The 25,995-nt window shown below is 44.4% G+C and overlaps 1 protein-coding gene across 5 annotated transcripts in view; it reads left to right on the top strand.

The window, feature by feature from the left end:
- The window catches only part of CRACR2A (calcium release activated channel regulator 2A), a 127,885-nt gene that overhangs the window by 29,255 nt on the left and 72,635 nt on the right, over positions 1 to 25,995 (top strand). For all 5 annotated transcript variants that reach the window (XM_053251564.1, XM_053251562.1, XM_053251560.1 and 2 more), the window contains 2 exons: positions 1,424 to 1,598; positions 9,867 to 10,013. In XM_053251564.1, the coding sequence (XP_053107539.1) occupies positions 1,424 to 1,598; positions 9,867 to 10,013 (322 nt within the window). The remainder of the gene's footprint in view (positions 1 to 1,423; positions 1,599 to 9,866; positions 10,014 to 25,995) is intronic.

Below are 25,995 nucleotides of genomic sequence, written 5' to 3'. Positions count from 1 at the left end.
AACTGGCAGTTGAACAGCATTATGTTTGAATGAGAATGGGTGATGTGGAATTGATTTCTGTGATGGCTATTTCACAATGGGCCAGTCTGAACTAGTCTACTGGCCCCGCCCACCCCATCAAGGTCCGGATCTTTTCCCCACTTCACCATTCCACTTTGCATAACCATATGGGGGTTGTTAGTACAGACTTTCTCTCACCATGCTATTTAAATATGTGTATTTAAAACTGCTTGTGAGGTTCAAATGGCCTGTCCCACCTGTACCCCCCGCAATATGTATGTGAAGTGGAAAGGCACACCAGGAGGGGGAGCAGGATATGTATGCTCACACTTTCATCATGTGATGGGTGGGGCCAGCTGATATCACTCAAATAGACCCCAAACCATTGTTTGATGTTGCAGTCACCCAGTGAAGAAGTGTGTCTATCAGCCCTCATCTTCTGATCTGGTTCTGCAACAAAACGGGTAAAGAAAGTCATTATATCATAGATGACAAATCCCAGAAGGGTTGCCATTATTTTATTGTCTTGTGGCACCTTAAAGGCTAATAGATTTAATATGGTATAAGCTTTTGTAGACAATAGTCCACATCATCAGATGCATGAATTATTCCTTTGCAATGCTTCTAGGACTCTTTCTGCATGAAAAAAGAGGCTTATAAGGAAGTAAAAACAACAAAAATAGCAAACAGAAGCAATGGATAACAAAATCTTATACACTTAAAACAGAGAAGGGGAAATTTAAACAAAACCAGCATTGTAGCAACAGAAAACTATCACAAGACCTATTAAAAGCGACTAAAAGCCTCAGAGAACAGAAAGGCCTTATCTAAGTGATAAAAATGTTATTACTTCTCATATCTGTTGGGGAAGGCTGTTTTACAGATGGGATGCCACCACCGAAAAGGCTTTCTCCCAACCAGCTTGGATGGCTTTAAAAGGCACTTAGACAAGTTCATGAAAGACAAGTCTATCAATGGCTACTACTTTTGATGGCTATAGGATACCTCCAGGTTCTAATATGTATGTTTCAAAATTCTTTTTCCATTTATCTTCAGAGATATCCAAGTAATTTTCCATTCCTTTTATTAGATTAATACTAGGTATTACAGAGTCTCTTTCTCCCATTATAACAACTTTTATACACACACACACACACACACACACACACACACACACTCCGCCAGTAAAGAATCTAGTTTTATGAATTGTGCAGCTCATTTTCCAGGCTGTTGCAAATAGATATTTTTGTCCCAATTCTGGGCTTCCTGGAGGCATCTGTCTAGCCACTATGAGAAACAGGATACTGGACTAGATGGACCTTTGGTCTGATCCAGCAGGGCCTTCCTTATATTTAATTCCATGCAATTTTCTTAAGTGACAAATATTTTATTAGGTGGGGGGCAAACTGTTTTTAATTCACAGGCCAGTTTTTGTTTGGGCGGAAGTTATCAGTTCCCAAGATACAAGAGTGTGAAACCATAAATGTATATCAGTCCAAATGGAAAGGAAGCAACATGGAAGCCAATGAGGATGAGGAGGAAGACGATCAGTTCTCAAATTTTATGGAGAGGCTTGGAGCTAACAAGATCTTAGAAGAGTAAGTAGTACAGCCTTTTATTGGCTTTGGCTGATACACCAACTGCAACCTTACTTGGACAGAGATAGCTTGGCCACAGTTACTCATGCTCTGGTAACCTCTCGTTTACATTCCTGCAATGCACGTGGGGCTACCTTTGAAAATGGTCTTGAAATTGCAACTGGTACAAAATAGGGGCAGTGTAATATTACCACCCCTATTTTTGATCATATTACTCCAGTTCTTGGAGCACTGGCTCCCAGTCCATTTCTGGACCCAATTCAAAGTGCTGATTTTAACATTTAAAGCCCTTGGGACTGGGTTACCTGAGAGAGTGCCTTGCCCCATATGTCCTGACTTGGACCTTAAGATCTTTTTCAGAGGCTCTGCTCTGAGTGCTCTTGCCAACGATGTGAGGTGGGTGGCTACTAGAGAGAGGGCCTTTTTGGAGGGTGCACCCTGTTTATGGAATAACTTCCCCAGTGAGGTTTGCCTGGCTTTATCACTTTGTTCTTTTAGACACCAGGTAAAGACCTTTTTGTTCACTCAGGCCTTTTAAATTTTGATTTTTAAATTTGACTTTTAAAACTGACTTTTAAAAAAAGTGTTTAAATTGTTTTGTATTGTATTTTGTTTTTTTTCCTGGTGTGTGGTGATTTCAGGTGATTTTACTTGATGTTTTAATGCTGTGTTGTGAGCCACCCAGAGAACAATTTGTTATGGGGCAGCTAACAAGTAAAGTTTAATTAATTAATTAATTAATTAATTAATTAATTGTTATGATTACCACTACTAGCAAAATACAAAGACATGCAGGAGAATCACATGGTGGAGCTTTTGCTAGGCTGTGCCATTTCAGTCAACAGGTGTGATATCATATTTGAATGTTCCATGTTCCACCATAGATATGTTGAACAAATATGCCCATTTGGGAAATGCTAAAGGATTTTTTTTTAAAATTACCCCAGATCATAAAAGGCCATAATTTAGGCTTGCCACTTTGCAATCCAGACAACAGGCACAGGCCTTTAAATCTCCCAGTGTGGTTGGAGACAAGGCAGTGTGGTTCCTCTTATCTGCTGAATTCCATTCTTGGTCCTTTATTTGTTAGTCGCCCCATAACAAATTGTTTGCCTCGTTCTCTCAGCTTCTGTTCTGTTCAGCACACCTGGAACAGCTTGCTGTTCTATAGTAGGAGGGGGAATAGTAGGAGAGGAGTAGCAGCTGTTTGACACCTGCTGCAACATCAGCTTTAAAAGTAGCAACCCTATCATAAATGCTTTGTACAAAGATGACACTATATAGATGATGTTGGTGATAATAATAAATGGAACTCCTAACATCTTTTTCTTAAAAGCAGTTGCGAGGAGAGACTGATTTGGATTGTGACTGTATTGCTGGGGAAAGGTGGTTTAACTTTTGTGTCTCCTTGGACTTTTACATGCAGCAGGCTTTACCGCGAGTTTTCTAGAGGGCTTTACTGTGAACTCGAAGTTGTCTGAAATAACTGACATAAATAGTGTATTTTTTTTAAACCCTGGATATAAATCGGGCTATACTCTAACGTGCTGTAAAAAAAACCCAACTTGTATGTGAACTGCTCCCTGATAACTCACAGGGACTTCAGGGTAAATCTGGCTGATATGTGAATGCACCCCCCTCCATTCTGGAGGAGATATGAGTTAAAAGGCTTTAAAAGCCCCATGTGAAGAACTTCCTTGTGCCATTTCCCTGACTTGAATTCTCCCCAACTTTGATAATTAATCACGGAGGGGGGGAAAGACTGGTATCCATATTGTATATATCATTTTCTCTCTCTGCACCTAAAAATGGCTTCATTGAGGAAAATGAACAAACAAGAAAAACAATTTTACATTTTACATTTATATCCTGTTCTTCTTCCAAGGAGCCCAGAGTACTACATACTTGAGTTTCTCTTTCACAACAACCTGGTGAAGTAGGTTAGGCTGAGAGAGAAGCGACTGGCCCAGAGTCACCCAGCTAGTTTTATGGCTGAATGGGGATTTGAACTCGGGTCTTCCCAGTCCTAGTCCAGCACTCTGACTGCTACACCATGCTGGCTCTTTGCACCTCTCTCTCTTATAAAACACATGGCAAAAAATGGTTATTAAAATGTAGAAACTCTACGTTTTGTATGTACTGACCTGGACTCTCTCAAAAGGAATCCATTCCTTATCCTTGTCCGAGGTACCACCAAATACAAAGGGTATCCTTGTGGTAGACTCTCACACCTAGTTTCTTAAACATTGCTTTACTCTAAGATCACTTCCCCCTCTTTCCAAATCAGGCATATGTAGAGGTCTTTCACAGGACTTTGCTGGGGAGGGAGGGTGTGCTGCGGGGAAGGCAGAAGCTCGCCTGCCTTTCCCAGCAGACGGCTGGCTGCCATCCTCCCCTCTGCCGCGCCCACATGAGCAGAGGCACAGTGAAGGGTAACGCTGGGAGTAGGAGGACTTCCCCCTCCTGCATCCCAGGGTGCCTTGGTGCACGAGTGCAGCAGCTGCTCTCATTAGAGCAGCTGCCACACTCGGTGGGGCCACTCTTCTCTCTGCTCCCCGGCTCGCTGCTGGAAATGGTGACAGGCTGAGAGGAAGCCGTTTAACCTGGCTGCATTCACCCAAATGATTGCTGGCCGAGATTAAGCGAACCACAGGTTGACTTAACCTCGGCTAAATGCCAGGTTAAAAAGTGGGGCTTGGTGTGGGGGCAGCACTGGGAGTGACCTTGCTCCTGGCACTTCATATGTGCTGCCTAACCCAGGCTGGGCTGCCCTAGCCTGGGTGAGGCTGCATGTGTGGATACCTTTGTAGATGTGCTTTAGCTTACCTGCTGTGGACTGGGCTGGTTTACCTGAAAGTACCTCATCACTGATCTATGTGTAATGGCTACACAACTGACTCAGGGTTTTAATACCTGCACAAACTGGATTAAATCACGGTCAAATTCCATTAAATTGGTACTGCAAGGGGCCAGTTTTATGATGTGTGAAAGTACCTCAGGATTAACAGTATACAGCCATGAATATGGCGGATCTGTTTAACATGCAGCCCCAGGCCTATGTGCAGTCAATGTTACCCAGGCCTTATTTTAGGAACTTTAAAATGTAGCATTTTTCTCCTGTTCTATGCACAGACTGAAAGGAATGAGAGTCTGTCAGTCTGAATTTGAAAAAATTGGACTGGGTCCAAAACTGGCATTAATGGAGCATGCTTCTTATGGAACCAATTTTGATAGCATGAATTATAAATTGTTTCTGTGCTATCTCACTGTAATGGTCTTCAGCTGCAGCTTCTGTAGAAATGGGCCCTGTCAAACACTTCCCTTGGCTGTCCCTCCAGTTGTTTCTCTGGGACTAGCTAAGGATTTTCATAAAGTTTTAAACGATGCAAGCCTTCTAGTATGGGTCTAATAACTTAGATTGGGAACTAAGGGACTTAAAAACATTGGAATTAGAGCCTAAAGTGCAATTAACAATTATACAATCTGAGATAATAAGGGCAATAAAGAAAGAGCCAAACTTTACAAGTTTCTAAGATGATCATGGGTAGGATATGTGATCGGCAGTGGAATATTCATAGAGGCACCTTCTAAAGTAGTGATTTACTTCTATTCTGCAGGGGAAGAACAACTGTCCCCATTCAACCCCAGCACGGTGTCCCTACAGTTGCTGTTCCGGTGTTGTCTTTGTGTTTCAAATTTGGTGTTTGAGCCCTTTGAGTACAGAGCACTCGGGATGTGCACAGGTCGGGTCAGCGCCTCCTCTGGAAAGCATCAAACTGGCTTGGGTGTTCAAATTGCTTTGGTGGGGCAGAGAGCAGTTCCCTTTAAAAGCAGGTAAACAGATCCTTCCTTCCTCATCCGCCACCCCATTACTTTTCTGGCGGTGGTGCCCACTGCCCAAAATGCCATGCATCGTGGCAGTGCTGTTCCCTGCAGCCTCTGCATGGTGTCAGCAGGCATGTGAGGAGGCTGCAGCTGCAGCCGCGCACAGCCTTTTGTTGGGAATTCTCTCTGGCAGGAGAAACCCTTTTTCATTAAAGCAGAGTGCACAGAGGCACAACACAGCGGAATTTAGTTAGGCATGTGTGTATGCTGAGAGTAAAGTAACTTGGAGCCAGTTCATAGTTTCAAATCAATATAAATGGTATTTATTAGAGAACTCCATTCTGGATAGGAAAGTGAGGAGTTAGGATCTCTAATCTATCTATCTAGCTGGATGCAGATGGATTCTGCATCTCGGCACCCATGGTGCAGGGGAGAGGAGCTTGCATGTTGCAAGGTAGAAGGAAGGGAAGAGGAAGGAAGGAGGAAGTGCAAAGCAGGAAGGAAGGAAGTGTCCCCGAGAGTAGAAATCTACATTCCAAAGGGATAGTGTCAGAGCAGTAGAGAAGGGATGACCAGTGTCTTGACCCTAGCCCTCTGACTCACTAGTCTATCCTCCTATGTCATTGAGACAAGAGACAGCGCAAAGTCCTTCACTTCCAACACCCTGCAGCCTCTGCACGGTGTCAGCAGGCACGTGAGGAGGCTGCAGCTGCAGCTGCACACAGCCTTTTGGACAGTGGGTGCCACCACTGGAAAAGCGGCGGGGCTCAAGATGAGCAATTAAGGAGCTGCTTACCTGTTTGTTAAGGGAACTGCTCCCCACCCTGATGGCAGTGGAGTGTCAGGGCGATGGATGAGTAGGTAAGGAGCTGCTTGCCTGCTTTTTAAGGGAACTGCTCCTCACCCCACTGGCGGCTCTACGAGCACTTTTTGTCCAGCTTTTCCTTCAAGGATGGAGTACATGGTCTTTCTTATCATTTTATCTGCCCAACAAACTTGTCTAGTAGGTCAGTCAGAGAGAGAATGGTGAATCCAAGGTCTCCCCATGAGCTTCATGGTAGAGTGAGAGTCGAACCCAGCTCTCCTCTGTCTAACTCCAACACTTAACATGCTGTGCTGGATAAACCAGAAATTCCTTGCAGCTAGTTAATATATTCTAGGATCAAAAACCCTTTGGTTTAAGAGAAGTAAAGTGCATGTAACTTATGGTAAGTTCCAATTACAAATGGTAAGTTATGGCACCCTAACCTTTGCCTCATGTAAACATTAAATGCATTCCACATATTGTGTTCCTGTTCAAGTTAGTTCCCGTAATAATATCATTTATAATGAGTGTTTAGATATTGAAAGGACTACAGATTATCATTAAGAATATTTATATACTGCTTTTCAAGAGCAATTTGCAGAGCAAAAGGAATGAGAAAATAGTTGCCTATCCCCAAAGGGCTTGCAATGTTAAAAAATCACATGGAGGACACAGCAAACAGCCACTGAGAGGAACATTATGCTGGGTTGAATAGGAACATTTGCTCTCCTGCTAAAAACAAGAGAGATATCACTTTAAAATGTGCCTCTGTGCCCAGTTAGCAGGAGTTTATATAAGAAATAAAAGTATCTATTTATAAGATACTATTATAAAAATATATTCTTGCAGTAACCTTCACATCAATCCTGTGAGATCGACCATTTTAAATCTGCATTTTAAAGTATTTTCATAATTTTTCAAATTGTTTAAGTGTACTAGGCATATGGAGTAGTGGGGGTGTGCATGGAACCAGTTTCTATGGTTCAGTCCGAATTCAGGTCGAATTTGAACTGGACCACGGATCCATGACCCAGTTCAGTCAAACCGACTGGGCAGTCTATTCCATATGGCCGAAATGTGTCGAACTGGTTTGGTGGTTTGATGGCCTAGTAAAGGGGAATCTGGTGAGGAAGCAAAGGGGAAGTCTTCACAAAAGGCTTCTAAAGAGGGGAGGGGCAGGTGAGACATACCTAAAAGTAGATGATAAGGCCCTCTCCTTACCGCCCCGGTCCACTGTGGAGTGGCGGTGCTCTCTCCTTTCAGCAGCTTACGTGTGGCTCTATGGCTCCACAGCTCCAGCAATGGCCTGGCCTCCACGCATGCACGGAGGCCAGGTCATTGCTGGAGCCATGTATGGGCTGATGAAGGGAGGGAGCATCACTGCTCTGCATTGGGCCAGGGACAGTGAGAACCTTATCATCTACTTTTAGGTGCATCTCGCTGCCCCACTGCCCTTTAGAAGCCGTTTGTGAAGGCTTCCTCTTTGCTTGTAAAGGGGAATCCGGTGAGGATTCCCCTTTACAAGCCTGCCGAATCACCAAAGCAGGATGTCATGAACTGGGCTCAGTTCAGTCCGATTGTGGACTGGTGGCCTTCTTGAAGGCTGGTTCAGTTCACAATCAGACCAGTTGAACTGACCTATTTTGTGGCAAACTGGTTCAGCCCAAAACGGTCTGTGCATACCCCTACAGAGATGTCCATTTTTGTTATCCTCATATTTCTGCACCGGAGAAGGGATAACTAAGGAAGATAGAGATGGACATATCAAGTGGTATAAAAATATGATAGATAGATAGATAGATAGATAGATAGATAGATAGATAGATAGATAAGGAAGTGACTTTTAGGATATCCTTGGAGTGTAGTCTACTGTTGTTATCATGACTGCAAAATTAAGTTAAGACAGCAGTGATCTCAAAACATATGAAGACACATCACTCAAAGAAGTGAACCAAGCCTGAGATTAAGACTGCTCATAATACAGAATCATAGAATTTTAGACTTTAAATATGTGGTTTTAATGGTTTAAATGAGTTTTATGTTAATATTTTAAATAGTTTTTTCTCTGACTGTGCACCACCCAGAGCTATTTGTGGGTGGAAGGTATATAAATGAAATAAATAAAAATAAAAATATAGAGAGATCATACACGCAGATAAATCACCTTAAATGGCACAGTGGAAAAATGCTTGACTAAGCAGCAGTCGGTTGCCAGTTCGAATCCCTGCTGGTAGTATATCAGACAGCAGCGATAAAGGAAGATGCTGAAAGGCATTATCTCATACTGTGCAGGAGGAGGCAATGGTAAACCTCTCCTGTATTCTACCAAAAGAAAACCACAGGGCTCTGTGGGCGCCAGAAGTCGAAATCGACTTGACAGCACACTTTACCTTTAAGGAAGCATGTGTGCATTTTACAGAAAGAAAACAGAGGTTTTTTTTCCAGTCACAGTTACATGAACATGTCCGCGCATGCACACACACACACAACAGCAGCAGCATTGCACATATAAAGGAACAGCACTATACAACTACACACTCCAGTATATCTCACTGACTCACTCACAAAAACAGCAGCACCTCATAAACACACACACACAGGTACAATAGCTCCTCTTCTCTCACCAACTGTCTTTCACAGCTACCGCCTGCTCACTGTGGCAATGGCCATTTTTCTTTTGGGAAGCCAGCTGCCTCTAGGAAGTATAAATATGACAATGAGCATGAGCTGAATTACCTGCCACTAGTTTAATGAGTGATCATTAGCCTTGCATTTTTGACGAAATCTAAAAAAGCAAAAACAGAAACTGAAGATATGTTTTATGTGAGCCCCGCTGCATTTCAGTGCAGCGCAGTCCTGCATTTCAATGTAGAAGTTTTGAACTGATATCACAGCCATTCTTCATCACAGTTTATGAAATTTGGCCAGATTATAGCACTCATGATATAGATTCTCCAGTCAGTCCAAATTTCTTACTCACAAGACAAATTACCTTGATTTTATAATTAATATAACTCCACCAGACATTATAATGGTGGGACACTAAAAAAGCCCCACACCTTTATACATTTGTTTATATTGAATAACGGATCCATCCAACCATGTACAAAAGCACTTACATCTATCTATCTATCCATCTATCTATCTATCCTGTATACCACCCCAAACTTGTGTTACTGGGAGGCTTACTACCCAGAGACTTGCGTTTTGGGCGGTATTCAAGCGACTTGCATTTTGGGTGGGATGTTTACATCAAATCAATCAATCAATCAATCAATCAATCAATCAATGAATAATGAAATGAAATGAAATGAAAACCTTAAAACAGTTTAAAACACAGTAAAATTAAAAAGCTTGGGTGAAAAGAGAAGTCTTTAGGGATTTTTAAAAAGTTCTCAGAGACAGGGAGACTCTTATCTCAACAGGGAGCGCATTCCAGCCTCGAGGCAGCAACAGAGAAGGCCCGTCCCTGTGTGGCCACCATATAACAGACCTCATGTCTCCATTTGTGATATGCTTCTTGCTTTGGCAAGACATACGGCTGCCATAACATTTGCTACAGTTTTGCTACGATTGCAGCTTGAAAACCTTAGCACGTAACAAGTATATTCTTTTCTTTTCTTCTTTTTCCCCCTCAGTGAGAGTGATGTAAAGAAACTCTGGTCGCAGCTGAGGAAAGACGAGCCTCATTTACTTTCCAATTTTGAAGAGTTCCTGGCAAGAGTTTTCTCTCAGCTCCAAGAAGCCGATAATGAGAAGAATGAATTGGAGTGTGCCCTGAGAAAGTTAGTGCTTATTTTATAGGCACCTTCCTACTAGCAGCTTTTCAGATGAATCATATGCTCTTTGCTTTCACTTAAAAGCATAAAGGTTCTGTTAGTCAAGTAGTTTTCATGGAAACCAGATTGACAACGGGTTCAGTTAATGGGTATTTTAAGGTAAAAATTAACAATTTAAGAATTGGAATCCTCTTATGCAGAAGTAAGTCCCATTCTGTTCCCATTATGCTTACTAGATTTATCACATTTATATTTATTTCTTTATGAAGTCACTAGTAATTTTAAGCCCGTTAAAATAACGGGCGCTAGTACCTGTTGTTGTTGTTCCCTTTATTCCTTTCCTCTCTCGTTCGCCCTCCTTTCCTTTTATTTTGTTTTTTTTCCTGTCTTTCCTTTGTCTTCCTTTTCTCTCTCTCTTCCTCTGTTTCCTTGTCTTCCTTTCTTCTCTCCCCCTCTCCCTCTCTTCCTTTCTTTCTTCCACCTCTTCTAACTCCCATCTTTCTGTTTTCTTCGTCTTTTCCTCTTTTCTTTCTTTAATGGGCTTGTTCTTTGGGGCTGGCTGCTCCTCCCTCCCTCCCTCCCCCCCTTTTTTTTGGGTCCTTCTCCCTCATTTTTTCTCCTTTATTTTCTTCTTCCTTCCTTCCTTCCTTCCTTCTCTCTTTCCTACTTTCCTTCCCTCCCTCCTTGTTTCTATTGTCCTTTTCCTTCCCTCCTCTCTCTTTTCTCTCCTTCCTTCTTTCCTTCTTTTTATCTTTCTATTGTCCTATCTCCCTCCCTCACTCCTTCCCCTATCTCTCTCTCTCTCTTTCTCTCTTTCTCTATCTTTCTTTCTCTGCCGCTGGCTCCGCTGCCCTCCCGCCCACCCTCCCTCCCAAGTTCCGAGTCCTTCGTCCGGGCCAAATTGGCCCACGCCGCCGCCACCGCTGCCCGCCCGCCCTCCCTCCCAACTGCCGAGCCCTCCTTACCCCGGCCATGTCCGTCGGGTTAAAAACTCCTTAATTTCCGAGAGAGAGAGGAGCTCGCAAGCAGAGCTCCTCTCTTTGCAAAGACTCTGCCCGTACTGGCGGTTTGGGCATAAAGGACGCCCTTTACACCCAAACCGCCAGTACGGGCAGAGCCGTTGCAAAGAGAGGAGCTCTGCTTGCGAGCTCCTCTCTCTCTTGGAAATTAAGGAGTTTTTAACCCAACGGACATGGCCGGGGTAAGGAGGGCTCGGCAGTTGGGAGGGAGGGAGGGAGGGCGGGCGGCCAACGGCAGTGCTTGGGGTGAAATGGCCGCCCGTGGGTTCCGTGCAAGGAGGACTGGGGATTGGCCCGAAATGGCTGCGGGTGGGGCCGGGACAGTGATGGGAGGCGGGCGGGCAGACAGCGATGAGGACCGGGGATAAGTGTGAAATGGTCGTTGGTGGGGCCGGAACGGTGGTGGAGGGCGGGCGGGCGATGGCAGGAGGTCGAGTGTTTGGTGGCTTTGGGACACTGGCGTTGGCGGTCCTGTCTCCCTTGGGCTGTTCTGGGCCTGCGCTTCGCGCAGGCCCAGAACAGCCCAGAGAGACAGGGACGCAGATCCCCAACGTTCCAAGGCCACGGCCACTCACTTAGCCTTTTATTATATAGGATAACCAAGATTGGTATCTGACTTTTTAAAAAAACCTCTTCATTGGTTGTACTCCAGTATTAGAAACATTACTTGTTAGAGCAATAGCAGAGAACAGACAGAATGAAAATAACATAAACTACCATCTTCTCGAAGACTCTAGAGGCCAGCCCCCCACCTCTCCAGCTTTATAGGTCATCAGTGAGCCAACTCATTTGGAAACCACTCCTCCCTTTAGCAAATGCAGTGGACTCAATGGTAGCCTTCACCTCTGCTCACTTGTGATTAAGGCCACTGTAAGGATGCATGTATGTGCACCTGTGCTTCCTCCAGAATCCCCTTGTGCTTTTGCTCCTGTTCTGAGATGTGTGCTGTCACTGCACATGACCCATTGGAGAAGCTGATCCTTGCGGCTTAATCTGGAAACATAGTTTTAGGTCAGTGGTGTAGCTACTTATTGAGATTGTTCACACATACAGCAAAGACTGGGCTTAGGCAGCCAAGCTCAATCTTTGCTGTCCGTGTGAACCACTGGGAGCAGCGCGGCTCCTGGCAGTGGCATGGTGGGAAAGCCTATAGAGAGTCCCAGCTGCTAGCTAGGGTTAAGGGTACGAGCACACTCTTGCCCCTGGCTAACTAATCATGGGTCGGTGCCACATGGCTCACCCAGCCTACATCAGGAGGCTCCTCATAATGCACCATGCACTCACGTGGTACATTATGGGAGTTCTGGGGGCCTCCTGGCCCCCAAACCTCTGTGCTTCCGGGAGCGGCCTGCAGTCATCTGAGTGGGCGATCCGCCACCCAGCAATGGCAGAGAGATCATCTTTGGGGAGGTAAGCATTTTGAGGCTTCCTCCTCTTGCCCCCTTTGAGCCCTTTCTCCTGAACATGAGAAAGGGGTCTTTCCTTGTTTGTAGTTCTAGGTGACTAGAACATTTGTAGGTGATGAGAACATTTATTTACTGGCTTTTAATGGCTAGTGCCAGTAGCTACTGGACTCTCGGCTTGCTTTGATGAGGGCTTCTTCTTACCCACAAGGCCTTCTTTAGAAGGACTCCTTCTGGAAAAATGTTAGAGTAAGCAAACTCCTTTCTTGCCACATGACTTAGGTTTTCCTTTAGGAAAGTTCTTCCAGGAATTGTCTTTGTTCTCGTTCTCCTGAATGGAAGTTGAGTAGCTCCCACACGTCTCCTTAAGTGGTGCAGCGGGGAAATGCTTGACTAACAAACAGAAGGTTGCCGGTTCAAATCCCCACTCTATATCAGGCAGCAGCGATATAGGAAGATGCTGAAAGGGATCCTCTCATACTGAAGGCAATGGTAAACCCCTCCTGGCTCTGTCGGCGCCTGGAGTCAACATCGGCTTGATGGCACACTTTACCTTTTAGCTCCCACACAGCTGAAAGAATGCTTAAATAACATGACCACGCGGGCGCAGACTGATCACATGAGACTTTCCAAAGGAATCAGCAGTGTGTGTGTGTGTGTGTGTGTGTGTGTGTGAGGTGCATGGGAAAGATCCAAACAATCAGACCCTGCCAACTTGTTTGCCTCAGTTAAATTCTCTTCCAGCTGTGCAGGACTGCTTAAAGAAATCTATTTATTTTTTACATTATATATCCCGCTCTTCCTCCAAGGAGCCCAAAGCGGTGTACTACATTCTTAAATTTATCCTCACAACAACTCTGTGAAGTAGGTTAGGCTGTGAGAGAAGTGACTGGCCCAGAGTCACCCAGCTAGTATCATGGCTGAATGGGATTTGAACTCGAGTCTCCCTGGTCCTAGTCCAGCACTTTAACCACTACACCACGCTGGCTCTCTATGCAACTACCCCATGACTGGGAGAAAATCTAAAGGGCATTTCATGTTTACTTCAGAGGAAAGCAAGAATATCTACGGTTCATACACATAAATAAAGCATAAAGAGTACCAGAAGAGAGTTAGTGGGGCCTATGGATGATCTCACTTAACCTTCCTATGCCATCTGTGCTGGCATAAAAATCATGTGGACCTGACCTACATGCTGAATCATTCTAAATGTTAAATATGGTCCCAAATGAATGAATGGCTATGGGCTCTTTTACTACCTCATGCTATATCAGAGTTTTGGCTCCACAATGGCCATGGAGGGCTGATATTCCCCATTTTGCATGTCCTTATTTGTGGCATTTAAATTGCCCTCTTTATATGCTCTAACTCTGCATTAATAGAGGCTTTTGTCACTGAATATTAATCTAAAAATGTTCTTGTTGTATAGAATATGTTTTAGCCAATGAAACCATATCTTTTGTTGTTCTCCTATGACTTATTTATACTTTGCCCCCAGTTTAAAGTGGAATACATTTGTCCCACTTTTACAAAGTACCTATATATTATATTGGCACAGCTATGCCAGTATCATTAAGATGGAGAATAGTTTCAACATTCCACAATTATAAGTTCTGAATATTTTATTGCTTATAAAATCAAAACCATTTGTCCAGTCGGCCTGGTCATCAGCACCCATTCACTAGGTGACAGGAGACACCTCCTCTGCAAATTTGGTGAAGATCCATTGAAAAATGGTCTAGATTGAGCAGTTTTAAAGTTTTTCTCTTTTGAACAGGGGTTTGAAAAGTTGGCGACGTTCTTTCAGACTGAGGAAGTGGTATTTAAATGATTTTGTAGTCAATTTGCATGCATAAGAACATAAAAACAGCCTTGCTGGATCAGGCCCAAGGCTCATCTCGTCCAGCATCCTGTTTCACACAGTGGCCCACCAGATGCCGCTGGAAGCCACAGACAGGAGTTGAGGGCATGCCCTCCCTCCTGCTGTTACTCCCCTGCAACTGGTTTCAAATAGCCTTTAGACTATATGCCAGAAAAGTGCCTTTTGTATATCCCTCTGAGACCCAATCGATGGTTATTTCACACCTGATCCTCAAAGTTGAGTTTTAAGAGGCTGAAAAATGCATCTTTGTTGCTAAAAGAGTCTGTGCAGTAGGAAGTTTGAAGCTGCGGTGCCCATTGCATTGCCCACAACCAGTATGGCAGCCAGCTCTTTCCCTGTCTGAGCCTTGGGAGCACAGTCCTTCAGTTTTCTTCCCTGCCTTCTTCTTTTCTTCTAACACTGAAGCTATACATATTAATAATGCTCCTTTGCCTTAGGAAAAGCAGTTGCTCCATGGTTGTTAGTTCTTCAAAACCATGTGTGTTTTGTCCTGACTGCCAGCCCAAACCAGCAGGGCTCTGTGCAGCTAGGTGTAAGCGGGAAGAGAGGGGAAGGAGACATGCACCATTTAGCTAGGCTGCGAAGGACTCCTCTAGGCTGCAGTGTGTGTGTGTGTGTGTGTGTGTGTGGCTGCAGTGTGTGGGGGGATGGCTGAAGTGTGTTTGTGTGTGGGGATGACTGTGTTACCATCAGATGGCTGTGTGACAGTGTGTGTGATTGACGGCTCTCCAAAACTATGTGTGTTTCATCTTGACCTCCAGCCCAAACCAGCATGCTATTCTGTGTAGCCACATGTAAGTGGGAGGTGGGGGAAGGAGACACAGTCTGTTTAGCTAGACTGCAAAGGGCTCCTCTGGGCTCTTCTAGGCTGCTCTGTGTGTATGTGTTTGTGAATGGCTGCAGTGCCTTTGTGTGTGTGAATGGCGGCGGTGTGTTTGTTTGTCTGCAGTGTGGGTGTGGCTGCAGTGTGTCCGTGTGTGTGTGTTTGGCTGTTAAATAAGCTGTTAACCAACAGATGGCTGTGTGACAGTGTGTGTGGCTGTGTGTTGTGAACGGCTGCTGTGTGTGTGTGTTGTGTGTGTGTGTGTGAATGGTTACGGTGTGTATGTGAATGTGTGTGTGTGGCTGTGTGTGTGTATAGCAGCTGTGTGTGTGTGTGTGTGTGTGTGTGTGTGTGTGTGTGAAGGAATTACTGCAGTGTGTATGAGTGTGTGTGGCTGCAGTGTGTATAGGGGATGGCTGGGGTGTGTTTGTGTGTGTGGATTGCTGTGTGACCATCGGGTGGCTGTGTGACAGTGTGTGTAACTGTCAGTTCTCCAAAACCACATGTGTTTCATCTTGACCTCCAGGCAAAACTGGCATGTTGTTCTGTGCAGCCGGGTGTAAGTGGGAGGTGGGGGAAGGAGACACAGTCTGTTTAGCTAGGCTGCAAAAGGCTCCTCAGAGCTCTTCTAGGCTGCAGTGTGTGTGTGTGTGTGTGTGTGTGTGAATGGCTGTGTGGTGTGAATGGCTGCAGTGTTTGTATGCAGTGTGTGTTTGTGTCTGCAGTGTGTGTGTATGGTGTGTATGGCTGCAGTTTGTGTGTGTGTGAATTGTTGCGGGGTGTGTGTGTGAATGGCTGCAGGGTGTGTGTGAATGGCTGTGGTGTATATGTGTGTGAATGGCTGCAGTGTGTGTATGCGGTGTGTGTGTGTATGACTATAGTGTATGTGTGTGGCTGCAGTGTGTGTTTGTGTCTGTCTGCAGTGTGTGTATGGTATGTATGGCTGCAATGTGTGCGTGTGTATGTGTGTGAATGGCTCCTTGGGAAAGACCACACTTTGCCTTGGTCTTTCAGTTGGACTTTGGGCTGGGGAGGGATGCATTCAGGCAAACATGTAACAGCTGCAGTTTCCCTACTCACTTCCTAGAGATGCCCCTGAAGAATGTCTGCCTAATGCATCTCTGATCAAGGCAAATTGTGGGTACATGGAGCCTCATTTCCAAAGCTATCATCATATATCAGACTGTACAAAGTCTTTACAGCTTATATGGCACAGAAGTTAAGATGGACACTTTAACTTGCAATTTCCATTCTTTTTGGAGCATGAGTGAAAATGTAAAGCAACTTAAACTCTCCTCTTAAACCTAAGGTTTTTGGATTACTGAAGTGTGAATGTCAACCAAGTTCTCACAGTGTGTACTCTGTCTCTGTGAGTTTTACTGTCTCTTTGGGGTATCATTTTTAAACAAATAAGCTTGAATGAAGTTAGCACTTGCACAAAGTCTCCACAGAATGAGGCGTAAATGCCAGGGGTTGGGTGTTAGGATTGTGCGTTTTGTATTTTTTCTGTTTCGATTTGTACCAAATCCAAATCAACCCCATTTTGTATTTTGTCCAAAATTAAGCCTTCCGAATCACCCCAGTTTTGTTTTGTATCCGAATTAATCTGAATCTGAATTAATTCAGATTAAAAAATGGGTCATGTGGTCAAAAGAGTGGTTGGGGGTTATAGTGCCCAATGAGTGGAAGCTACCACAAAAATTTCAAAGGAATTGGGCAAACTGCTGATTTTTGGTTAATTTTTGAAGTTTGCGCGTCTTTCAGATTTTCTCCATAGGGTATGATGTTGGTTTCAGGAAAAGTATAGCTTCACACGGGGTGGGGGGAAAGGGTGGCCCAGAGTGGAGTGTGGTTGGTGGTAGTGCCTAGTTGGTGCAAGGAAGCTACCACATTTTTTTCAGAGGAATTTGGCAAAGGCTTGTTTTTTAAAGAATTAATGAAGTTACGCGTCTTTCAGATTTTCCTTGTAGGGTATAATGGAGGTTTCTGCAGTCCCATAACTCCACTTGAGGGGCACTGGGGTGGCCCAGAGCAAGTGGTGGTGTAGTGCACATAGGGTGCCACCCACCCACCCATATGGGTTGCCAACCCATGAAGTACAGGGTTTTCTAGAGGTGTTCTGAGAGTAGATTCTCTGGTAGCATATGAGAGTGGATTCATGGTTTTTCATTAAAAATCTCATTTGCTACCAGAGAATCTAAACTCAACACCTCAGAAACAACAAAGCCCAGTACCCCAATGGGTTAGCAATCCAGGGGGTTGGTTGGCACCCTCTGTGCACTACACCACCACTCGCTTCGGGCCATCCCAGTGGCCCCCCCCACGTGGAGTTATGGGGCTGCTGAAACCTCCATTATTCCCTATGGGGGGAAATCTTAAAGATGCGTAAACCTCAAAAATTCCTAAGAAATCACCCCTTTGCCCTATTTGTAATCTGGGTGCACCACTCTTGGGGCACTGCCACCCAACCCACTGTTTTGCCCCTGAAGCCCCACATAAACAAGTTGAAAGAGTGAAGAGAATGACCAGTGAGCCAGCGTGGTGTAGTGGTTAGAGTGCTGGACTAGGACCGGGGAGACCCGAGTTCAAATCCCCATTCAGCCATGATACTAGCTGGGTGACTCTGGGCCATTCACTTCTCTCAGCCTAACCTACTTCATAGGGTTTTTGTGAGGAGAAACCTAAGTATGTAGTACACCGTTCTGGGCTCCTTGGAGGAAGAGCGGGATATAAAATGTAAAAAAATAAAATAAAACTGCCTTGGTACTATGGAACAGCTTCAAATGTTCATCTAACTGAACTGGAGTGAGCCGTAGCCCAAACAAATCAGCCTACTGTTCAGAATTGTTGAGATTTATCATCACTGCATTTAAGAAAGTACAAAACCATAGATCATGGTTACAAGAAAGAAAGAAGCAACTAAGATTCCTGGGGACGTCAACTGATTGACAGGTGTGTTCCCCACCCCCCTCCTTTTGTCTCCTGTAGTCCCATGTGGATGACCTGTCCCTGCAATGGCAAAAGTTGTGAACCACTGGCTTAGATGTCATGTCCCACCAAATTACATTGTGGTCTAAATTATATTAGACTGCTCAACTTGGGCATCAAAACTTAGGCACCACTATAACTCATAAAAATCAGAAGAAAAACAAAATAGCTCTTCAAAAGAGCCCTGAACAAGTCAAGAGATTCTTTCTAAACCTCTGGAAAGAAAAACCTGTGTAATTTCAGAACTTTCCTAACCAGCTTCTCGAAAAGCTTCTCCACACAATTTATACCATGGCTTTTAGCAAGAGCTTTGGAATTGTATTGAGCTCCCAAAGATATTTGGGTATTTCTGTCTCAAAATGCTGTCTTCCAAATCCCTTTGCAATGTCAGTTTGCATTTCAATCACACTGAATACAACATTTAACTAAACTATTCATGCTCAACAGTTTTTGCATATCTTATCTTCTGCTAATCACTCAGTGCCTCAGCTGGAGTGGAGAGTCAGAGAAGTCACTTTCATTTGCAATGCTTTTCCGAAGAACAAAGCATTCTGTCCGAAACACGGTCATTTCGATTTGGAAACAAAAATCTCTGTTTTTTAATTCTTGATTTTGTTTTGGTTACAAAACCTCCGAAATTGCCATTTTCGGGCACAAATTGCCATTTTTGGGCACAAAACGTTTTGTACCCGAATCGAAATGCACAAGCCTATTGGGTGTACACATGTGCGTAAGATGGCATCTTGAGATTCATCGGTGAGATCCAAACCTTGAATAATGTTTGTACTTTTCTTCACCAATACCTAGAAATTGAGGTCATTCACACAATCACAGAATGTGTTCTACCCAGGTTTGGGAGCTGTGTGTGCTCCCAATTTTTAGTTGCATGAAAGCAAGATAAGATGAAAACCTGGGCTGAAGAGTTTGTGTGGAAGCAAGGTAGGAGGAAAAGCTACCCAGGTTTATCTCCTACCTTGCTTCCACACAATCACTTCTACTCAGTTTTTCGTCTTACCTTGCTTCCACACAACTGAAAATTGGGAACACACACAGCTTTCAAACCTGAGTAGAACACAGTTTTTGATTGTGTGAATGACCTCATTCTTTTTCATTACTGTCACTTTGTTCAGTGTTTTATTGACATGTGCATGCAGCCTTTCATATTATTGCATTACACCAAAAAAATCTTGATGTCATCATGTATATGATATATGATTACATTGTTCGCTTTTTTCAGTGTATTATCCATGTGCATGATGGTCATGTGGGCAGGGAGGGACACACATGAACTGAAGCTGCTGAAAGCTGCATCGAACTCCAAATGCACAGTGTTCTGTATAAAACTGGAGAAAAAACTCAGAACAATACTGAATTTAAAATGCATTGGTTCTACTTCAGAAACAAGGCCAGTTAATTTGGAACTCCAAATTCCACAGAGACTTATGGACGAGGAAAATGTACTAAGCATTCCTAATCTCTGTTGTATGTGGATGTTGTCTGTATGAGGATATTTCTTGATAACACTTAACAGACTGGCCAAACGGAAGGCAATGCCTTTTCCATACTCCATTGACAGGCATTTCTGGTGGACGATGACCACATTCACACGTAACGGGGGACCGGAATCACAGAGACCTGTGGTTTCTTTACCAATACGTCCAAATGCATGCAACTCCAGTCCCATCTGTTGCGCGACTTGAGGTTGTGCGCAGGAGACTCCAGTTTGAACCCTTGGTTTATAGTGAGTTTCACTGCTAAAAACGAAGGGTTCACAGAGCTACGATTCCATCTGAATGCTGCACTGGAGGATTCATTTGGCCAGAGTGGATTTGAGGGAGGAAGCTCCTCCTTCTCTCCCTCCCCAATTGGCTGTCCTTCAAGCAAGAAGGAAGCTCACACAGCCAGTTCCTCCTCCTCTATGCAGTCTCGCTGACTGCAAAGTGGATGCTCTCCCTGTCGTCCAAATGCGGATGGGAGAGCGGGTGGGGTGGGGAGTGGAACTGTGAGTTCATTGGTTCATTCACACAGTTTGCATGATGCGCAAATGCAGCCTCAATCTCCCATTATATAAGCTGGCTGTGTGTTACATATATATAAATTTAAAATATTTTGAAAGCAGGAGAGCCAAGTGAGAGCTGGTCTATATATTCAATATATCATGGGGGATGCCACCAAACATTCTATTCCCATGGCAGGGCCTCCCTCTCTCCTCCATAATGGTTAGTAGCATCCTCTCTAATAAAAGCCTTGGTGTCCGTCCGTGGATGGACACCAAGGTGTGCGTTCATGCCTCCCTGGGCTGTTCTGGTCATGCACGAAGCGCATGCCCAGAACAGAGCAAGGGAGACACGACCGCCAGCACCTGGCGGCCATCTTGGGCGGCCAGAAGCGGCCGCCCTGAAGAAGCCGGAAAAGCGGCGGAGCAGGGAGACCGGGGGGACGGAGCGGAGGCCGGTGGCGGCACGTAGGCCTATGGTGAAGGGCCCAGCCGCAGAGGCTGGCTGCGGCCCGGCTGGAGACGGCCCGGCCAGAGACTGAGTCGTGGGGGGGCGGGGACAGAGGTGGTGGCAGGCCCGGCCCGGCCGCGGAGGCCACAGGCGGTGGCGGCTGGCCCAGAAAGGCAAGGCCGCCGGTGGCGGGGGGCCCTTGCCCGGCTGGGGAGACTGGCCGCGGCATGGAGGCTGGAGGCGGCGGGAGGGGGATTGGCAGTGGCAGAGGCCTGGCGGCCGCAACCAACACCACCAACCTACCACCCTCCCTCCCAACTGCTGAGTCCACCTTACCCTGGCCCGTGTCAGTTGGGCGAAGATAGTCCTTAATTTCAGAGGCAGAGAGGAGCTTGCAAATAGAACTCCTCTCTGTGCAAAGGCTCTGCCGGAACGGCCTCCGCTCTGCCCCCGGTCCCGGCCTCAGAAAGGTTAAAACAAAACAAAACAAAAAAGGTGTGAGACAAAGCTAGCGCCCGTTATCATAACAGGCTTAAAAATACTAGTATTCCATATTTCCTTATCATTGGTTGCTTATCATTGCCAATCCTTATCATTGGTTGCTGCTGATGGGAGTAGGGAAACTCACAATGTGATTATGCCACATTATTTGCTGAGCACTCCTAAACATTATGGGGAAAACTCCATGGTAATTTAGTTTTTAGTGGCATCCTGATGGTACATGTCATGTGTAGTGAAGCTGTTGCGAGTTACCAGATTGCAGCCGAGATAATCCTCCTGTGTCTTTAGCAGTCTCACATCCATTAAATTATTTACCTTGATCAGTTTCTTCCTTAGCCACATTGCCTGCACCTCCTTGTATGGGCTGAATGAGTCCTGATTGCACCTCCCCACAGGTAATGAAAGAGACGCAGGGGTGGGGGATGAAGCCTCTTTCATGGCTGCTTGGCAAAAAAGAGAGAGAGGGAGAGAGGAGGATTTTCCAGTTTGTATTATTCAGGTGCGGAGCCAACCGAGCGGTGGCCTGGGTCTAGCCCCGCCCGGCGGCCCCTCTGATGATGCTCCGTACACGTGATGTCATGTGCACGGGGTGTGCCTGTGTCACAAGAGAATCCCCTCCCTGCCCACGAGTGAGCACTTGCCCATCCTTCAGGTAGTGTTTGCTGCCTGGAAGCATCTATTCCTCTTTCTCACCCTCCAGAGAGGGAGAGAAAGGGAGAATAGATGCTTTCAGGAAGCAAATGCTGCCTGAAATGACATGGGAGTGCTCGCTCAGGGTCTTCAGAGCTCAAGGTCACGCACAAAGGGGGCGTGGCCTCGAGCTCCGAAGAGCCCAAGCGAGCGCTGAAAGCATTTATTCTCCTTGAGAGAAAGAGGAATAGATGCATTCAGGGAGCAAATGTTGCCTGAAAAGGATGGGCAAGAGCTGGCTCGGGGCTCTTAGTAGCCCGGGCATGGGCGAGGGGTGTTTGTTCGGGGCTCTTCTGGAGCCTGAGCCATGCCCCCCTGGGGGCTTCAGTGGCCCCTACCATTGTTGGCCTGGGTTCTTTGGACCCATTTGCACAACGGTGGCTATGCCCCTGGTATTATAGCAACTCTAGTTGCATTGCACTCTAACACAAATTTAATGATAAAAAGAACATGAGTCTGACTCTGAACATAAATGCTCCCAAGCATTATAGGACACACACACCACCAATTAAAGATAAAAACTAGTCATAGGAACATAGGAAGCTACCTTATACCAAGTCAGACCATTGGTCCATCTAGCTTAGTAGTCCTTTTGCTTAGCTTTCTTGTTCCAAAATTACTCTTATTACATATGCCTTCTAAAGGAGCTTAAAATGACCTGAACTTTTCTTCCATCGCTAATTTGTGTGTTGTTAAAAAAGCCATGGTTTTCTTGATTTTATTTATAATTATTTGTTATTTCTAAGAAAAAGTATTAATTGACATATTATTTCTTGTTTACACAGTCAGACAGGTGTTATTGACTGGTTTGTTTTATCCAGACATAGAGTCCTTCCCAAGGACCTGGGATGGCTGAATTTTATTGTCAATTGTTATAGATATCGCCGCAGAATATAGGCTGTTCCCAGTAAAGCTGCTTTTTGTAATTGGCTGATGGTGATTTCTGTGGCCCCTATGGTGTTGAAGTGCTCTTCAAGGTCTTTTGGAACTGCACCCAGGGCGCCAATTACCACTGGGATTATTTTGGTCTTCTTCTGCCACAGCCTTTCAATTTCAATTTGTAGATCTTTGTATTTGGTGATTTTTTCTATTTCTTTTTCTTCTATTCTGCTATCCCCTGGTATTGCTATGTCGATTATTTTAACTTGTTTTTTTCCCCTCGACTACAGTTATATCTGGTGTATTGTGTGGCAGATGTTTGTCTGTTTGTAGTCAGAAGTCCCATAATATTTTTACATCTTCATTTTCTTCAACTTTTTCAATTTTATGGTCCCACCAATGTTTGGCTACAGGTAGCTTGTATTTTTTGCAGATGTTCCAGTGTATCATCCCTGCTACTTTGTCATGCCTTTGTTTGTAGTCAGTCTGTGCGATCTTTTTACAACAGCTGATTAGGTGGTCCACGGTTTCATCTGCTTCTTTACAAAGGCGGCACTTGCTGTTTGTGGTGGATTTTTAGACTTTTGCTCTTATTGCATTTGTTCTTAGTGCCTGTTCTTGTGCAGCCAGTATTAAACCCTCTGTTTCTTTCTTCAAGTTGCCATTCTTAAGCCATTGCCAGGTCTTGGTGATGTTTGATTTTCCACTTATATTGTGCAAATATTGACCATGCAGGGACTTATTTTTCCATTTTTCTGCTCGTTTCTTGACTTGTTCTTTCTTGTAGGCCTGCTTTCTTTCATTGGTGTTGAATAGTTTCGCATTATTGACCATTTGAAGTGCATCTTCTTCACTGTCCTTGATATATTCTTCAAGGCCTCTTTTCTCCTCCTCTACTGTTTGATGGACTTGCAGCATTCCTCTTCCACCTGAGCTGCGAGGGAGGTATAGCCTATCGACATCACTACGGGGGTGCAGAGCATGATTGATGGTGATGATTTTCCTGGTCTTACGATCTAGCGTCTCTAGCTCTGCTTAGGTCCAGTCTATTATTCCTGCAGTGTATCTGATAACAGGTATAGCCCAGGTGTTTATGGCTTGTATGGTGTTCACGCCATTGAGTTTGGACTTGAGGATTTTTCTAACTCTCCTGATGTAGTCAGTTCCAATTTTTCTTTTAACTTCAGTGTGTGCAATTTTATCAGCCTGGAGAATGACCAAGTATTTGTAAGGTTCTTTCTCTTTCAGGTTCTTGATCTTGCTTCCATTGGGCAGTTCTGTTCCTTCTGTTTTTGTTATTTTCCCTCTGTTCATTATTAATGCAGCACACTTGTCTAGTCCAAACTCCATTGCTATATCGCTACTGAATATACGGACAGTGTTTAGCAGTGATTCGATTTCTGACTGGGACTTTCCATACTACTACTACTACTACTACTACTACTACTACTACTACTATTATTATTATTACATTATTATCATTATTAATACATTATTATTATTATTATTATTATTATTATTATTAATTTGAATAGCACCTTCATTGCACTCGTACTTTTACAGAGGAGTAATATGAGGAGGACCCTGGCCCAAGGAGCTTAAAATGTAATATTTCAACTGCATGGGAGTCAAAGACAAGAAAGGGAACAGAGGGAGGGAGGAAAGAGAGGGGCAATGGTAATAGAGGGAAGATATGCACGATAACTGGTCTTGTGGGTAGCAAGCATGATTTGTCTCCTTTGCTAACTATGATAAGCCCTGGTTTGCATTTGAATGGGAGACTACAGGTGAGCACTGGAAGATATTCCCCTTATGGTATGGGGCCACTCTGGGAAGAGCATCTGAGGTTCCAAGTTCCCTCCCTTGCATCTCCAAGATAGGGCTGAAAGAGACTCCTTCCTGTAACCTTGGAGTTACAGGACCTTGGAGTTGCAGATTGTATAGATAATACAGAGCTAGATGGACCAATGGCCTTACTTGGTATATGGCAGCTTCCTATGTTTCTGTGTAAATGCTGCTGCTCATAGTTTGGCTTAGTTTCAGCAAAACAATTAAATCCAGTAAAGCAGTTAAATGTCAGCCGATGCATTTAACAAAATACTTCAAAAAATGAGATATAAGACATAATTGTGTAGCCTCATTTGCAGTCAACAGTTTGTGCTCTTGCAGGCACAAGACATGAAATTCAGTGCTCCCTTTCTATTCTGGCTCAATCAAAGCACAGAACACCCAGTTAATGCAATATTCAAGTTGTTTCTTTGAGCCCACAAAAGCAAGGAAATTCAGTTATGGTTCTCATGGCAACCTCCCCATGCACAGGGTTGTGTGCGTATACACTGCTAAGAGTCTTATGTTGTATGGTTAACCTAACCCTGGTCAGTCTGACATGCTGTTGAACAAATCAGCACCACAGACAAGGACTTTGCATCATATGTTTCATCTTAGAACTGACTGCTATTATGTGGTTTTACAAACTTTCATCCATCCAGAAAAGCCCTGAATTGCTATAAAGAATATAGTTTAGTACAGACAGTTGTCTGTACACCAACATCATAGGGTATTTGTGGACAAGAAACAAATGGGGCTAGCTAGTCCAACTATACAGCCGTACAAAGTACAAAGATGATCTTTTCTCTAGGCTTTTGTATAAAGAAGTTTCTTTCATGGGCACTGCTGGCTTACAGATTCGTGTCCTCATCCAGCTAAGGGCCATATCTGCAGAGAAGCAAGCTTTCACACAGATATCCCTATCTGGATGGCGATTTGCATGCACAAACAGGTGCTGTGCACAGGATTCCCCAGTCTAATTCAACATGCAGGTTGTGTGCATGCATTTCACCAACAAGCTCTTTGTTCAGAGGAACAGGTCTAGATTTAGTTCTTCCCTTTCTCCACCAAGCATCTAATGGCAGAGTTCTGAATTTTTAAAAAGGGGTATGTACAGTTGCAGCTGCTCTGCATGTGCTCTGTTGGACTGGAAACTTGGCAGGCTTAAAAGCAAAAAGATTAATACTCAAAATATTTTTTAAAAGTGTCAGATCAAGCTCCCCAAATGCATATTTTTGTGTTCTCCCTTCCTCAGGCTTTAGGCCTAAGGAAGCCATTAGCAATACATTATAAATAATTGTAACATATTTTGCACATTTTAAAATGCCAACCCTGCAATCTTATTATCATTATTGCAATTGCTGCTATTGTCCCATGAGATACAAGTTTGAATTGTATGTTTAATAATAACCTTCCTTCTCAGACATTGTTTCCTCTCTCACATCTACTCTAAAAGGCAGGAATATGGATCTGGCTCCTCGTATTTGGGTCTTTGTCTTTCTTTATGCTGCATCAAGTATTCCATTTGA

This window comes from Hemicordylus capensis, chromosome 5, assembly GCF_027244095.1.
Source record: "Hemicordylus capensis ecotype Gifberg chromosome 5, rHemCap1.1.pri, whole genome shotgun sequence".
NCBI lineage: Eukaryota > Metazoa > Chordata > Lepidosauria > Squamata > Cordylidae > Hemicordylus > Hemicordylus capensis.
This window is presented reverse-complemented; position numbering and strand designations above follow the sequence as displayed.